Genomic DNA, 18,221 nt, shown 5'->3' on the forward strand with positions numbered 1-18,221 from the left:
CTCCAAATTAGCTTCATCCACCAGCCAAATGATGGTAAAATATGCTAGTGGCTGGTAGTGCTGGGTATCGAGCTTTGATACTTTGTGTTGTCATTTCGATACCATATCTCAATACCTGAGGAGTCAATCTCATCAGCCCCAGTGAGCCAATAAGGATGCAGCATGCTTGTTTTGCCAATATCTAATAGTGCTGTTGATTGGCTGTCCTGAAGCATGCAGGAGAAGCACTAGGTTACGCCTCGAGATGGGGCACACCACATGTGATGTAATCTCTTGTGAAAACCGATTTCATAAAATTGGTTGTATTGAAAAAACAAGACCTGATCCTGACAGTTTTATGCATTCATTCACGGTCAGGTGAAAAATGAACTATTTTCTCTAATGGCCAATTGGCTAGTGAATGTTCAGCAGATTAATCTGTTTCTTGGGGGGCTGGTAAGTGAAGCAAATCTACCATACAGTTGTATTTGCCTGGTGGACGGTGCTAATTTTGGACACTGTTCACTGGCGTGTATTTGCATCTGACTTGAGGGCGAGACTTTTAATTTGAGGGCTAAAGTTAAAATAGGATTAGGGCGAGGTTGGGGGTGCAGTGCAGATGGTTAGGGTTAGAGTTAGGAGCCAGAAAATGAATGAAGTCATAAAGGGTCCTCTGAAGTATAGTAATACATGCATAAGTATGTGCGTCTGTATGTGTGTGTGTCGATCCTCTGGGAACAGACAATCATTTATCACCACATGGACTCCCTTTAGTGTCAGCTGGGGAGCATTTTTGCTGGTGTCTAAAGGAACAAAAAGGGGACTCCAAAAGCCAGTCCTCCCCCTCCTCATCTTAGTCACTCTTCTCCTCCCTCAGCGTCCCTCTGTCCTTCTCCCCACCCCCCTCCCCAGCACTGACACACTGCTCTTTCTGTGGTATCCAACCAAAAACAACTGGACCATTTTAGGGGTTGCCGTGCAAATCACAGCTTTCTAATCAAATAGGGTTTTCAAAAGAACAGTCCAAGCGGTCTGAGCAACTCCTCCGATGCCAGCAGCTCGCTGTTAGGCTTTATGAGACAGTTGAATCAGTTGCTAAATGCTCAGAAATTGCTTTGAATATGAAACAGAATTCAGGCCGTCTGTGCTTTTATTTCCCAACGTCTCTGGCTGAAGGTCATTTGGCAGACAGAGGGCTGGGTGACCTCAGCCTTCTGGAGAGGTCAGTTTCCAGCACAGAGAAGTCCCACTGTGGCCATTGTGCCTCTCCCTTGAGCCCCGTGGACTTGGAGTAAAACTAAAACTGACAGGAAGGTAAATCAGGGCACCAATCAACGCTAGGGCTAGCCACTGTTGCCCCCTGTGTTGTTGGAGGACACTGAAGTGGTCTTTTATTGAACAAACTGAGTAGATCTACTGTATGGGTTTGTTCATCCTACTTGTATCTTATGTAAGAGAGCAGCTGTGAACTGCAGGGTTTAATTTAGCTTCTCTGAGATGAAGCCGTCTTGAGGACGTAGACACACACATTCGCATGAGTTTTAGGTCAAAAGACAGCAGATAAACAGGTTTGTTCTTCTACTGATATCACAAGATCTCCAACACTTGGTGCCGATTTAGTAGTAGTGGTGGAAGTTATCCACCCACCTACACATACTGTAATGTGTCTGCCAACTCACATTTGTGCCCTCCCACCCACGTCCACACACTCTCCACACACACAGACATACATGCAATCACAAAGCAAATGAGAACAGAGTGTCCAGATATAGTGATAATAATCCCATGCCGTGCCCTGATGTGCGAGCTGTGTTGGCAGTTTTCTGATACACCACTGAGAGCAGCATGTCGAGTGCTGCAGAAATCTTTTCACTTCGTTACAATATTTGACTCATTTTCACGTCACAAGAGTGGAGTATGAACATTAACAGCCTTTTTAACAGCATTCCCACACAATGATACAGTAACACTGACAAAAATACAAGGCAAACTCCCTCTAATGATTAACTACTGAAGCTTAAAGGGTAACTACACTAATGTTACACAATAAAGTTTACAGGTCTTGGGGAATACTGCTGCATATGTGAAAAAGGAGTACAAAGCCTTTTGTGGATCCAGAGGGAGCTGCATGTAATCTTATAACTTGCCTCTAGTGATGTCACTCAGTGGCTAAGTTGCATTGTGGGTAATGTGTACACCAGGTTTTGAAAAGCAGTCCACTAGTCTAACATTGTACTTTAATTCTATAACACTGTTGGACTCATTACGGACAGTTCAAACACAAATGATCTAAACCGATACAGCAGAACCAGAGATATTATCTTCTTTATTCCATACATTCTTCTTTCTTTTAAGGCCTGGCGCCTACATTACCCACAAAGCAACTTAGCCACTGAGTGACATCATTGGAGGCAATTTATCAGATTACATGCAGCTTCCTTTGGAGCCGCAAAAGCTTTTTTTCTACTACTTTTTTTCACATACCCAGTAGTACTCCTCAAGCTTTGTAAACTCACTTTAATGTGTACAATTGGTGGAGTTACCCTTTAAGCAAGCTTGAAGAACTGTATCTGCGAGAAAATCTATCAAAACGGCAAACACTAGTGTCTGATAGGCCTGCAACTAACAATAATTTTTATTATCAATAACTCTGCAGATTAATTTCACAATGAAGCACTTAATTGTTTAGTGAACAAAATGTCAAAAAAATGGGAAAAATGCTTATCAGAGCCTAAAGTGACATCTTCAAAACCAACAGTCCAAGCCCAAAGACACTTCATTTACTGTCATAAATGACAAAGAAAAGCACCAAATCCTCACATTTAGGAAGCTGGAGCCATCAGATGTTTGAAATATTTGCTTGAAAATCAAATATCAATTCATCGTGTTGTCGTTGCAGCTCCAGTTTGTCATTTTCAGAGTTAAAAGATGCAAAAACATAAGTCAGAGATTTAAAAGAAAAATTCTTAAAATGTAATTTGTTCTTTGCAGTATTTGATTCATGTAAACTCCAGTCAATAGTGCATTATCCATCTCCTTAGCAACTCCTCAGCAGTGTCAAAAGTCCTTGATACAGCACTGAGCCAGCATTTATGGGGCAAAGTTATACACAGAGGGATGATTCTGCTCATAAACCTACAGTATAATAACATCATCCAGCAATTTAGAGAATGCGTTCGCCTCAGGTATTTTACAAATCATATTGTGATGTTCAATTTGAGGGTTTATGATATTTGGAAGCAATATATTGGGTAAACCTCCAGGCCCAAAGAAATGATTGCCAGAAGACTAAAGTGTTGGTGTTAAAAAGCTAAAGAGCTTATGTGTCGTCGCACAGAAGACGCAGTCCAGTAAGGTCATGTTTGAAAGCAAAGACCATGGATTTAAAACATCCAATGACCTACTTCTGTGAGAGTGAACAGTGGTCTGTCTCTCTTTCTGTTGGTTGTTTTGTCTATCATGGTGAGACACAAATACATACAGTATTTGACATTTCCCATTTTCATCTGTTTCTGACACACACACACACACACACACACACACACACACACACACACACACACACTCTAACAATACATAAGATTGTGGTTCCCAAATGTGTTTAAACCACAGCACCACTTTTTTGTCATGGAACCCTGCGTCAGCCAATTCCCAATATAACATGCATATATAGTATCTACACAGACACCTTTACAATTTTAGATTTTATATTATGTTATATTTTTAATTTATTAACTTAAATAATACATGCCCATTCTCAATTGCTCCATCAAGTGTTCTGCAGACTTACTAATAAATAAACAATTAAATCTGCAAAACCGTTAAATGCATTTCTTTCATTCCTTCAAGGACAAACAAACAAAGCAAAACAAAAAGTGTTTGCGAAGATTTTTTAATGTTTATTCTGGTGACTGAAAACCCCTGAGCTGAGTGTGTTGTGTTACTATGACAACCACCAACTGTGATGTCAATAGCTGAGTTTTTTAATATGGTGGTTTTGAGATTCACCGCTTTTTTCTTCTGTTTTGATTTCTTTGAATATGTAATGTAAATAAATCAAAGTTTATGTCACAGCCTCTGTACATGGGGCCCATGCACCACTAACTAAGCTACCAGGGCGCCCCAACTGAGATAATTTATAAGAGTCTTTCATATAAGCACATGACTTCACATGCTATACATCATACATGTGATAAGACCCTAAAAAAGTCAACATTTAGTAGCATCTCTTGTAAAGAAAGTCTTTTGTTGTTTGATTGGTCTGATACCAGCACAAGTTGCCGGTCTGACCTTTATTATTTTGTCAAAAAACATACATGACTTGATGAGTCATCGACAATTTATTTCTCCTTTTGTCTTACTTAATGGGTTGTTGATGTTAAATGTTTGACAGCGAAACATTAGCTTATGACTCACTAGATTAGAGCACAGACACTTCACTTAGAATCCCATCTGACAACTCTTCTATTGAGCTCTTAATTGAGTTTCTGGTTGATCAGGTATGCAGATGTGCTAATGAGTATAAGCAGATAATCCAAGATGCAAAACTCCTCCTTTAAGTACACTGTACTGGTGCTGATAAGCCGAATCAATAAACATGACATGTCACTGTCATGCTTATGCCACATGTGCACGTCTTTGTCCTCATTGCAAATCACTGCAAATTGCAATGTTGGAGGTCAAACCAGACAATACAAATCTTGGTCTGATACTAAGTATCAGGGACTGTCTGTCCAGAAAATTGTCAGTCTGTATGTGCGTGCTGAGGGGTAGAGGGCTGTTTAGCCCTGTCAGCAGAGAGGCTCTTGTCCTGTATCACTCCCAAGGTGACTTCTCTGCTGTTGGCAGGCACAGCCATGAAAACAGCTCCCTAGACTCACTCTCTCTCTCTCTCTCTCTCTCTGTCTCTCTCTGCCTCTCCCACACACCCATCATCTTTTAGATACCACTGGGTAATGTGCTTTCATACCTTTTTTACAAAGATGTCAAAGCATGTTTTAGTCTTTCCTTTTTTTTCTTCACTCCTTCCTCAATCATTTCCATAATCGCTGGTAGGAATCAAGATGCAAGCAAAGACAACATAAATCAAGGGCGTATTCATTAAAATTCTCTTCCATGCTCTTGGCCTTGTCTACAGTCAGATTTAGGTACTGGTTCAAAGCCAACACATTGGCACCTGACCTTTTTCCTCTTTCAGTTCTCATAGTGGAGAGCGTCCACCTACGCAGTGGCTCACACACCTCCCACACACCGCTCTCACACACAGGAGGAAAATTGTACTTGGAGAGCAATCGTCTGTAAATTTGTGTGCTTAGAGACTGCAGGCAGGAAACTACACCATTCTGTATTAACACAACTTCTGTGTGGAACTTGCAGGTGTGTGACCACCAGTGTGAGTAAATAGGCCATTGTCCTGTGACTACAGTAGGTCATCTATTTTGGTCCAGGTTAATTCTCTACATGGGAGTAGGTGTGCTAATTTCCTCTCTGTGTGAGTCCTCCTGTTTCTCTCTCTTTCCCTCTCTCTCTCTTTGTTAGTGTCTCTCGCTCTCTCTCTCTTCCTCTGTTAATTGATTAAGAGGATTCAACCGGCTGCCGCTGCGTTAAGCGCAGTCTGCAACCACCAATACACACATGGGCGTACATAAACAGTCTCTCCCACACAGGCTGACACACCTACTTTAAGATCATCTTGAAACTGATAATGCACACACACATTTGTTGCCACTTCGGAGGATGCTCCATTGACTTCTATTTATTCCCAAAAGAAATATTTCAAACCATGCTGAACTAACTGAACCCTAAATTCAACCCAAAATCAGGTTCTAACCAGCCACAATAAAATGTTAGCATTGTACATTTGTGTCATATGTAATTTCTATGTCATATCACATTAACATTACATGTATATGAGCTGACTTTCATGCCATGACAGCTAGGCAAAGTGGCTAAGCAGGGACCACTGTTCAGGATGGCATTTCAACATTTGTAAGCATGAAACGTGGACATTTTTATCAAGACACCAGGTATTTTAAGCCAAAATGATGATCTTTTTCTGACCCTTACAATGTGTTTTTTGTGCCTAAACCTAACCAGACCATAAGCATGGTGTTATCACAACATGAAATTGAAAACTGACCCTAAAGAATCATAAAGTTGGCACATAAAGACTTAAGTTTCAACATATCTGTGGTTTGCAAAAAACGTACATTGTCAACATTTAATACGGCTATTGGGTTGGTCTAAACCCTAAAGTTCTGCCTTGTAGGAACTTGCTTTCATCCTGAAATGATGGCTTATTTATCTTTTGCCCAAAGTTACGTACAAAGGAGGTGCAACACAAGCCACAACAGATCGAGGAGACAATATGACTGACACACACTGACCCTAAATCGCATAAATCCAAAATACTGAAGTTATGTCTTCATTGGAAGTGCTTAGAAATCCTCTGTAAGCAAGAATTTGCATACTGTGCTGGGAATCTTTCTTTTAACTAGTATATAAATCACGATCTGTTGAAGCCACAGCGGGACTTTAGGATATACGCTGTACTCACCGAATCTGCTAGCAAACAAAACACAGAATCAGTATGGAAATGCTTACCAGTCCTCATATTCTTATTGATAGAATGAATGAATGAAATACCTTGAACAAACAAATCTGCCAAATATTATCACCAACACCACAGCTCTCAACAATCTGTATGATAACTGGGTTTGAAAGTGAGTATTGTACAAACAGTACCTTTAAGAAACATTCTAGTCTTCAAATACCAGGCCTTATTTTGAAATTTCTTCTCTGAATCTCTCTCTCTCTCTAAAGTTTCTATACCTCCTACATGGATAAAAAGGAACAACTTCCTCACACCCAGAATAAATTGTTTCCTTGAAATATGCTGCAGATTCGAGAATTTCATGTTGGTCTTCTATCATAACCAGACTGGATTTCTAATAGGAGAACAGTCATACATATTAACACACATCCTCAGGCAGCAGCAGCATCCTGATAACCTTGCACAACCCGGCAACTCCAGCACTAGTCAAAAACTCATCTTCACTCCTCCACAGACAAACACGCATATGATGAGAATTACACCTTAAATAACCTTCACAGTCCAATCTAACCCCAAAGCCCAAATCACAAGGTGACATGATTAAAGTTGTTCCCCATCCACAGCGGTCTTACCTTTGTGACAGTCATGCAGAATCAGTGGGTGAGGAGCAGGCCAGTGTCCCCTTCAAGCAGAGAGCAGCGCCGCAGGAGTGGCAGAGTGATGAGGAGGAGAGGAGGGCAGCTCTGCTGAATATGCAGAGAGAGGGAGAGAGGAGGAGGGGACAGACAGGTTAGTGTGTCTGGCTCACTAAGTACGGAGGGGCTGATTGCTGCTGCAGTGAAGTAATGGCTGGCAGCCGGCGTGCGGTTGGTTACTACAACAGGGAAAAGCTCCTCGCTAGGATACACCCCTCCCACCTCCGTCCCTAACTGCTCACACGCAAACACACACACACATGCAAACAGACGATGCCCTCAAAATCTGGCTGCTCTACTCTCTCACTCTCTGTCCCTCGCAATATGATTAGTGATGGGCTAATACAGCTTATTGATGAGCAGTCAGGCACGGCTGCAGGAGGAGGCGGGAGCAGTGCTGCCTGGGACAGGAAAGGAGAGGACTGCAGAAACAGAGAGAGAGAAAGGGAGGGAGGATGGGAGGGAGGGAGTTGGACGTTGTGTCGCAGTCTGCTACTCAGGCATGGAGCCGGCTGCACGTCATCCGGTGTGTGTGTAAATGTGCGTGCGTGTGTCTGCGTGTGAGTGACACGGGCATTAATGGGAGGAGACAAGGACATTTTTTGATTTTTGCACCAAGTTAACTCTACATCACACTGAATAGAGTTATTTCTCTTTGTGGAAACAATATAGGTAATCTAAGATTACTGAGGTAAAAGTTGTAACACTGTACTTATGAGGACACTCTTTGACTTCTTTGTTTATCTTTACATGTATCACTGTCAGCCTCTGCACGTATCCTTTAATTTCACGCTAAACCAGGGCTGAGCAAAAAAATTATGTTATGGCTCAACCCCTCTTCTGTGGAGTTAAATAGTGATAATTTCATATTGCACTTATTTTAAGAAGTTCTGTAGCTTAAATCAATTAAGACGGAATCAAACCGAACAAAAATCAGTTATTAAAGGATAGGTTTACTCAAAAATAAAAATTCATGGAAAGTCAAGTGAAGTTTCTTAGTCCATAAACCATTTCTGGAGCATCACAGCATTGCAGCACTCTCCCAAAACAACTGAAGTAGATGGAGACTTGTTTTAAAATGTAAAAAAACAGATGAAAAAAACATTAAATGATTCCATAAAGCTGGGCTGGATAACTCCAAGCACGGAGATCCCAAATTATATTCAAAAGACATTATTTATACCCTCAACACCGGTTGAGCTTGTACACCTCAGAAGGGGTTTGCGCTAATCCTTTTAGCTAAATAAAGTTTTAAGTCCCCATTTACCTCAGTTGTTAAGGGGATTGCTGCAACTGTTTTGCTGTAGAGCTCCAGAAATGTTTTGCGGACTATGAAACTTCACCCATCTTCATAACTTCATAGTACTGATACACTGATACTAATGCAAACTGAAATTGTGCACTCATGTTCTTAATCTCGACCCTCTAATTTTAAATTGAAATGTTCCTCTAAGTCTTGGATCTCTCTTAAAAACTAACACTCAGACAAGTTTTGTCTGAGTGAAACAAAACTTACTGAAATGATAATCACTATCACAAAATATCCTTAATAATGTCCTGATACTTGCACACTGATTGTAATGCTACACGTTGTAATCTACGTCCTAACTCTAAGCCTTCTAATCTTAAACTCAAAGACACTTCGAAGTCTAAAATCCAAATAAATATCTCATAGAAATCAGAAATGCTATGACATCTTCAGTTTGGAGTACTTCATGTTTTCCTGGTAAGGATAAGAGTATAGTAGCACAAAGGCGCCCACACTCACAGAGCAACACATCTTTGTCATACTAATTGTGTTAAGAGAGGGATGCTCAAGACAAGCCAAGATTCCAACTCAGTTACCATGGCTTAACTTCCCGTAGCTGTGTGAGACTCTTCTCTGGTGGCTACAACCCACAATACTGGCTTTGTTCTGTGTCTCCAAATGTACGTTCATGTATGCATGTGTGTACTGTAAGTGTCTGCACAAGCTGGAGTGAAGGTCAGTAATAAGACAAAGACAGAGGGAGTCCGTACTGAGTCACCTGATAGAAATTGTCCATCGCAGGCAGGTCATGATGGTTTTGTGACTTCCTGTGGTATTATCACACATGCCCATGTTGTTATTGAGTGGTCACTTTGCTCCTCAATCTCAGTCTTTAGGAGTGTCATCTAAGAGCCCCACTCTCAGCATTTCCTGTCAAGAACAATAGTATTTCCTGTGTCTGTGTGCATGTTAGGAGTAGGGGGAGAGGGTCTTCAAAATCTATATGGAAATATATGGTCTATTGCCGAAGTTAGGCAATGATAGTACTTTTGTGCATTGTGCACAATGGGCATGTATTATTGCTTGCCAAAGCTTAAAGACTAATATGACAGGTTGTACTTCATTGTAAGAAACACATACAGGTTGTTAAAATAAATGTACATGTTGTGCCATTGAAGTTCATTTTTACAGGATGTTGGAAGTACGTAATCGTCCAGTTACATCATAAAAAGGTGTTGGAAACAGACATCATCCACTGGGTGGAGGTGGCAAATACAGGAACCTGCAGACCAGACAATGTCTCACATGTTCCACCAGACCTCTGCCTGCTCCTATAAAAAGAAAATGGAGGTGGGAGGAGAAAAACATTTTTTTTTTTTTTTTTCATATGCATGGATGTCAACAACCTTCATTTTAAAATAAGGAATAATAAACAACAGAGGCCACCGTCTGGCTTGGCTGTAGGCTTTAAATCCACAATTCCTTTCTGTTCCAGTAAATTATGGTGAGTCTGTTTTGCATTAGGAATTTCATTTCCCTGTTGTTTACTATTCTGACTCTCTGACAGCTGTGTAACCTGGGGGAATCCACCATATTTAACAGTTTGCTGCCATCTTGTGGTGAAATCATGTAATTACTTCCATGTCGTTTGGCTCAGAGATTGCCAATGTATTTGAAATATCCCTCCTTTCTCAAGACTTTTGGAAGACTTTTTCACAAAAATGTAAATTTATGGTCTCAGGTTTAAATGTTCTCCCATCCCCCATTCGCCACTACCAAGGTAGAAGCTAAACAAAAACAATAAAAATCTTTCACTATGCTATTAATTTACATTTGTTGCACAACAAAGAAAGGATAGATATACCTTGACATTTTTTTAAGACATAAAATGTTGCTGAAGTAAACATATTTACAGTATAGTAATTTAACTATGTAATCATTTAATTAGTTAATCATATTATAAATCAGCAGGAGTGTTAAATGTAAGATACTAGCTGGTAGCTAAGTTTTTTTACAGACACTGTAAATTACCTTGCAGTTGACAGAGCCAGCTTAGCACCTCTTTTTCTTAAAGGCCAGAATAAGTAGACTATATCTTTGAGAAACATCGGCAAGTATTTACTATACTTTGCTAATGCTCTCTTAAAGGGATTTCTCGATTTCTTAAACATTCCTTTTCCACCTCTCCTTTCATTGGTTAAACCAATCAGAGGCAGAGTATGGCGGAATTTCCCTTTAAACAAATACAAGTAGACGTGAAAACTGTGGGTTTTCTGAATAAAAAGCACTAACGTTTACATTTAACTGATTTTGATGAATCGTTTTTAAATGCATTGATTTATATTCATTTAAGTACTAATAATGACAATCACTGAGACAAAAAATGAACAAGTCTGCAGAACAAAAGAAGACACTGCAACTGGCCACGAGTATGCTTTCTTTTCTTTTAGCAGTGAAGTGATATACTCCATGACTGAAAATAATATGCTTATTATATTGTATACAATAACATTTTATGGTAAAAAAAAAAAAAAAACGCACAATATATTATGTAAGTCAGTTGTCTACATTTTGTTTGAGCAATATCATACTAAGACTAAGTTCTAAAATTCAAGATTACTTACTTATTTGTCCCGAGGGAAATTAAGTGGACATAAAGGCTGCCACATATGTTTAAAGGACCCATACTAGTGTTACTACTTCACTTCACTTGTATTTTACAGGGCAGACCTGTCACATCCAATATGGCGGCGACGTCGACGTACAGTCCAGCGACTCAATGCGGAGTCTACGTATATGTCTATGGGCGTACCTGCTAGAGGTGTGATGGGCGCTGGTGAAGCAGTGGAAAATAACCTAAAATATAACTTGGCATGCACCAGGTGAGGTTTTTGACACTTTGGCAGTCATGTAAATCTAACAACAATTCTGTATCTGTGTGTAAATCCCCGCTGTTGGCTAGACAGTAATGTGGCAGCATTCGGTTGTGTTAATTTATTAAGAGTGGCATTAACTTCAAAAATAGCTTAACCCTGAAAGTAAAGTACATCTTGGTCATAGATGGTGTCTTCGCCACAAATTAATACTATCATTACAGTTGGCGTTAATGTTCATTTTTTGGCTAACTTACTGCCGACGTCAACTTTGACCAATCCGCCAAGCTAGCTACCTGACGAACCGAGCTAAACTAATGTTACTCTACTGTTAGCTAACTACATTTACAGAGCTGTCATTGTTAGTCCATTCTGATGGATATTTTCTACCTGACAGAGTGAGATATTTTTATTTATATATATGTAAATAGAGGTGAGGCTACTTGTCCATTCTGATAGATATTTCCTACCTTGCAGAATGAGCTAGCTAACGGTACGTCAGAAAGAAGCATCAACTGTCAGAACACCACTGGACTCGGGGTGATGCCAGAATCTTCAAACATGGCATCCTTGCCCCTTCCGGTTTGCCCCGTGGGCCCTTACGAAAAACGTTCTATGGTAGTGAACGGGGAGAGATGAACTACATGTATGATGTTTGTCAATTTAAAAGATAATTCTTCAAATCAAGGAAGTCGCAATTTGTCACAAATAAAGTAAAATACCATCTAGTTTTATGTTAAACCGCTCAGTGAACTACATCGTCACCCTCAACATGGCCGCCAACCCCGCACAGAAAAGGTACTAAAAACGATGAAAATCAGAATAAATCTGCTCATATTGACAACTGCAGTTATGTGAAAGGGTAGTCCATCAGCTCTGTGAGCTGCTAATATACAGGAGCAGCTCTACAATGTTTAAGTTTAAGTGTGACCACCAGCATGACCAACAGGATTTCATATATTAGATTACAGAAAGTAAAAAGAAAATGCTAGTAATTCAGAAATAATTGTATGCAATTGCACTGCATCTTTCTTGTTAAGATTAATGTCCAAAAGTTAGGCTGCCAGACAGCCCAGAACCTTTTCTGAATTGGCTGCCAAATAAATTGTCACTTTGCCAATCCATACTTCAGATTTATGAAGATTATATAGTCATCACTTAGCTACCTCTTAGGCTGGTTTGGCAAACCTTTCCCAGACAAACAAGGGTCTAAAGTCAACAACTGAAAGCTTGTAATTGTTTGCGTATAATGGCTGTCAAAACACTGCTTACTTCTGAAAATGTAAGGACTTTAATAAGTGCTACACATGCTGCGTAATATGAATACTTACTCGCCCAGTAAATGTAAATGTCTCTTATGTGTTCAACCAAAATGTATGCCACGTAATTAGTTACTGCATTGTAACATGTTATGTTTTTTTACAGCATATGGAAGCCACATACACATTACAGGCAGGTTGTAGAGAGCAGCTTGTGAGCTCTCCACAGCTCATAAACCCTACATTTGCACCACTTCAGATGACAATTGCAACAATAAGATGTGTAGTTAGATTTCTAGTAAGCTGAGTCTCTGCCTGCAGGCCTCACATTTCTAATATATTTGTTCATGGAATCCCTTCATTCTCTTATTCATCCCCTTAATACACATCAGGACCCAGTGGAATCCCTCATGACTCACTCTGAAGTGGGGGGTAGTATTATTCTGTAAGTCGTTATTTAATCAATCCACTCAGCAGATGAATGTTAGAAAAGACAAAACAGATGAATCTAATGAAACCAGCCACTGTCTCTAGCTGACTACCTCTCATAGAATACTGGCAAGGCTGTGCAAACCACTAGAAAAATTAGAAACCTCCCGTAGGGATCCCTGAGCTTTGGCCCCTCAGCTGACTCACCATTCAGAAACCACATTATACCGACAGTCAATCGGATGACTAATCTTGCAGACCAGAGGCTGCTTGCATAGGCATCTTAAAAACGGCAATGTAAAAACAATTATATGCTTGAGGTGAAGCTCACATATCAGGTTGAAACAGTTGATCCAGCATCACAGAAACATATCCAGTGACTAATGTTTTGTTTGTGTGGGGCTGCAACTAACACATTTTTTCACATAGTTGATTAATCTGTAGATTATTTTCTTCAACTCCAGTTGTGTGAAATGTCAGAAAATGGTGAAAACTGTTGATCATTGTTTCCCAAGAGGACATCGTCAAATGTCTGGTTTGGTCCACAACCCAAATATTCACATTTAAGACTCTGGAATCAGAGAATTTTGACCTATTTTGTTTTCAAATGTTTTCAAAAATACAAGTATCACTCTATGTAGCTTCAATTATAGTCATAATTTGACAAATGAGATCCATCAAACAGGAGTAGACCTGCAACCATCACTTGATTAATTGATTAGTTGATCAAATGAAAAGAAATTGCCAACTATTGTTATGATCGATTAATCGTTTCTGGCCTTTTATCAAGCAAAAATGTTAAAACATTTGCCTGTTCGAGCTTCCTAAAATTAAGGAAATGCTCTTTTTCTTTGGGATTTGTGATAATAAATGAAGAGTCTTTGAGTTTTTGGTTGGACAGAAGAAGCAATGAGCATTTTCCACAATTTTTTGCAATTTTACAGGCTGAATATCAATCGTGAAAATGATTGGCAGATTAGTCAATCATGAAAATAATAATCGGTCGCGGCCCTCATCAAGATTTATGTTTACATGGGTTGCTGTATGTTTGTTTAATCAGTAAACCTGTTGTTAGAGCTGCCTTTGTGGGCTAAAGAAAACCTTGACTACAAATCTGTAAATCCGTTGTTCACCAGCAGTTGACATAGCAACAAATCCACAGCACAAAGTCTTCAACAGCTGCAATGTGTTAAAACATTACAATGGATTACAATTAAACACAACAAAACATGTCCTGGAATGAGTCCTTTCCACAGGTGGCGCTGTGTCTGTGTCCTGAAGTAACACACACATCCTTCACATATAATTTGCTCTGCTACTAATTTCTTCTCATTTTCCTGCTTTAGTGGCGAGCTGACAGCAGAGGGAGAGAGAGAGATGAGAATGAAGGAGGAGAAAGAAGACGATGCAACAAAGGTATGTGGTCTGACTTTAATCCAGAGCTACAGTATATGGCGTGCACCAAAACCATCCCAACCACCAGAATGGTTAAACTCTTATTTAGAGTCATGAGCAGTTCCCCCCATTACTACCCCCAGCTCCCTCTCTCACCCTCTCCTTCCTACCCTGACTGAGCCCCCCCTTCGGATCCTTTAACACTGGCCCACCGCATGATTTCCCCTCGCAGAAATTGTTGCTCTAGTGGAACATTTAATGCACAGGGGCTCAAATTTCGGCTTCCCCAGTGCACAGCACAGTGTTCCAGCCAGCCGCAGTCTGCACACAAACCATTTCCTCTATCTGAAGCGAAGTGAAGAAGAAGAAGAAGAAGAAGAGGAGGGAAGGGAAGGGGCAAATAGGACCATGAAGCAATGGAAAGAGGCAAGCAAAATCAGCTGATAGAGGTCAACAGAAATAGGAAGTGCAAGAGCAAGTGATTGAGGCTCTAATCAATCAGTCTGGTGTATTTCCTAGAAGCGCACACGGTGGGGTCCTCATGAGTGTGTGCCTCTTTGTGTGGAGGATGCATTGCTCAACCATGAGTAGACAATTCCACAGTTTATACACTCAACGCAGAAATGTATTCCTCCAGTCTTGCCCTCTCTTCCACTCATTTTCCACTGGTTTTAAATTCATCCAAGTCTCCTCTTTCCCTTCCCAGAACCTCTCATTTGCTCTATTTTTTCACCTGCCGGTCATTGGGGCAGATTTAGGGAGTCCTCTGATGGAAAAAAGCCGCAGTCCCTCTCAGCCTCTCACCAGACCCTGATTCATGTCAGTGTCAAGGAGAGATGCTTCTAAACTTGATGCTCTCATTATTTTGTTTAAAAAATATTGCATATCCTCCCTTCCTGCTCTTTAAAATGGCCTTAGCAACCGTGATGATGGGATATAAATAGATTTATAAAGGTAATAGATAATGCCATTAAGGAGTGAGGTATGCTGTATCAGTGATTTAGGGTTTAGTGTTTCCCCAGTTTCGAAAAAATCCCCAAACTGAGTAACCAGACACACGTATACATTCTTTCTTTCTTTATTTCACTCTCTTTTTCACCACGTATCCGTCTCTTTTCGCCTGTCTCGTACACATTCACCACACACAGAGTCTGGAAAACAACACACTCACATTAAGTCAATGACAGCGGTACAAAGGCTTGACATGTGGTAGCAGTTAACCAGACCTTTGGAATTCAGTAGACCTAAAATAAAGAAAAAATACTGGAAACACAGCAAACAACTTCTCATCAAGTGCATATTTGACAGGAGAAGGACGTAACTTTTGCCCCATATGCTTCGTTAAGCTCTGACACAAATTTTTCCTCTTTATTGTAAGACATTAGTAGAGAGAGAAAAAATAAAAACTGCTACCCTTCTCTAGCTCACTCATTTTCTCGTTACAATAGCCAGAGACTATATATTTGGTTCTCATAAAAGTCAGTAAGCAAGGGGAAAACACATTCAACACTTATGATTCTCAGAGGATCAGTCACTGAACTGATTTAGTGAGTCAGTTTGGAAGAAGCTGTGCATTTAAATATTCCTCTGGTCAGCTCTGTCCCCACCAATGAATATGAAATGCCTTTTATGTTCATTTGGTCTCCATTTGGGGCCAAGTGAAAGGGTGCCGCACTTGACAAGTTTCTGACATGTTTCTTTATATTCTATGGCTCTGCTGTGCCACAGAAGTGCTGAGGCAAATAGATACATACCTCCCAACACTTCTGACTTTTGTAGAAGTCTCCCCGTTTAAACCCTTTCTCTAAGCCCCCAGGAACAGTGGCAGGCTTTGAAGCCAACTTTCGTAGTGACCAAACCATGTAATTACTACATGACGTGATGCGCTGGGGCCCAAAAAAACTTTTTTCCCATGAGCTTACACTGTGAAAGAAGCAGCAGTGGAACAGTAGATACATTTTTTTTTGATCACACGAGCCCTGCAAAATGATAATTTTAGCCATTCGGTCCAAGAACATTTGAAAAATTAATTCAATTTACCCCCATTTAAGTTAGCTGGGCGTTAAACCAGAAGTTAGCTGTTTCAGTCAGCAGAAGTTTCTAGTGTGCATGCTCTTTGGGCCCCAAACCAACATTTCATACCCGGAAAGTGGCTTCATGTACCATTGAGCAGCTTTCATACGAATGAACGGTGCTCCATCTCTGATGCTATATCCAGATTTTCAAATCAAAAGGCCATTTTTCAGTTTTTGTGTGGGATGAATGTCGTGGAACCTGGCAAACCATGAAGCAGAGGTCACCAAGCCATGTGCAACGATTCTGCCTGACATGCGTCTCGTCACTGTGCTGCGCTCGCTTAAGCCTTTTCTGCGGCTCAGTTTATCACTGAATATGGACGAAACAGTTCCCAAGAAGAAGAGGTGCAAGACCTTTCCATTTTTGACATTTATCTCCTGTCTCACTTGCTCATCCTCTTTCTTCACCCTGCTGACTGTAGTCCTGTTTCATTTCATCCTCCCTTGTCTTCTTTTTGAGGATCTACCTTGCAAGGATTGCTCCTCAACACACACACACACTCTCTCAAAATGTTTGCACTTGAAGAGAGAATAACTTGAGACTTGAAAGAATAACTTGTATTAAAAATCATCACAGTCGCATTTAAATCCACCCTCTCAGTACAGAAACACAAACACACAAACACACAAACGCAACTTTCTTTCGTCTTTTTCTTATTTCTTCTAAGCTCATCTGAGCATGGCACTTTCGATCCTTTGTTGAGATGATGGTGTAACAAAACAGTGGTGCTGTTAATGCGGTTGTGTGGTCTTTTTATCTCACAAGCGGCAACGACACACAGGCTAGGGTCCTAGTCCAACACTAAGTCAGATGCTCTTTCTTCAATTAATAATGCTCCCGTCATTGCTTACACAGCTTTCTGGCGAGTCTGAAGTTTTCACTCGAGGATTTTCCTTAACAGGGACGGCTTATCATAAAAGCAGTGGAATGCTATTGAACCTTCTGCAGAAGTCTGCATCTCTTTTTGAGTGTACTCCCAAAAGTGAAAACATAGACTCTTAAATCATGTTTGCCTACGCTTGAGGGTCAAAAAGTCGAAGTAGTCACTTGAAACTCAAAGATTTCCAAAGAAAAGGCATTGTCTTCTTATTTAATGAGTAAGAACTACTTCTGGGTGGTTCAGGAATCAAACGGTTCTCTGTGATTTTTAAGGATGTCTTACAATTTTGTAAATGTGTGTCTCTTGTGTCTCTTTGTCTCATGCAGTCTGGTCTGTTGTTGCATTGTTTATATCAGACAAATGCCTGAATCCTAACTGCCGGGGATTGACTGCGTTCCAACTTTTGTCCTGATTGTGTTTGAGTTGGTGATCAAACTTGGAATGCATGCAAGGTCTGATTAGTGCCAGCCGTCTCTAACCAGTGGCATGTTGCTACCACATGGAACAAGTGAGACAGTGTTGTTCAAACTGGGTATTTGCCTTGATTTATTATGACGTGAAGCAATTTACATGTAATTTCCCACGACAGTGGTATTGAATCATATCAAGGGAAGACTCAAAGATATGTTATACAATCATAACTTCGTCCCAGGGGGTGTACTCCTTGAATAAATCATTATGTGGCTTTTTCTTATGGATTTATTATGATTTTATATTTTCAGGAGAATATGGGCATTAAAATATTAGCATGATATTTCAGGGTATTTCTGTGATAATATTATGATATCCTTGACGTTATGTTAGAATATTGAACAACTATTTTGGTCAGGAAC

At 40.2% G+C, this 18,221-nt stretch overlaps 2 protein-coding genes across 3 annotated transcripts in view; one reads left to right on the plus strand and one right to left on the minus strand.

Annotated features, from left to right (window-relative positions):
- coro2ba (coronin, actin binding protein, 2Ba) overlaps positions 1–11,922 on the minus strand; it is a 58,492-nt gene extending 46,570 nt beyond the window's left edge. For both annotated transcript variants that reach the window (XM_084360861.1, XM_084360863.1), the window contains exons 1-4: positions 11,820–11,922; positions 9,698–9,807; positions 9,255–9,406; positions 7,165–7,278 (exon numbers count right to left, since the gene is read on the minus strand). In XM_084360861.1, the coding sequence (XP_084216987.1) occupies positions 7,165–7,179 (15 nt within the window). In that variant the 5' untranslated portion in view covers positions 7,180–7,278; positions 9,255–9,406; positions 9,698–9,807; positions 11,820–11,922. The remainder of the gene's footprint in view (positions 1–7,164; positions 7,279–9,254; positions 9,407–9,697; positions 9,808–11,819) is intronic.
- The window catches only part of itga11a (integrin, alpha 11a), an 80,219-nt gene continuing 73,194 nt past the window's right edge, over positions 11,197–18,221 (plus strand). Inside the window, exons 1-2 of the mRNA XM_084360839.1 lie at positions 11,197–11,358; positions 14,384–14,453. Coding sequence (XP_084216965.1) covers positions 11,350–11,358; positions 14,384–14,453 — 79 coding nt within the window. The 5' untranslated portion in view covers positions 11,197–11,349. The remainder of the gene's footprint in view (positions 11,359–14,383; positions 14,454–18,221) is intronic.

The sequence above is a fragment of the Pagrus pagrus genome (genome assembly GCF_965226575.1).
Source record: "Pagrus pagrus genome assembly, chromosome: 1".
Taxonomy (NCBI): Eukaryota; Metazoa; Chordata; class Actinopteri; order Spariformes; family Sparidae; genus Pagrus; species Pagrus pagrus.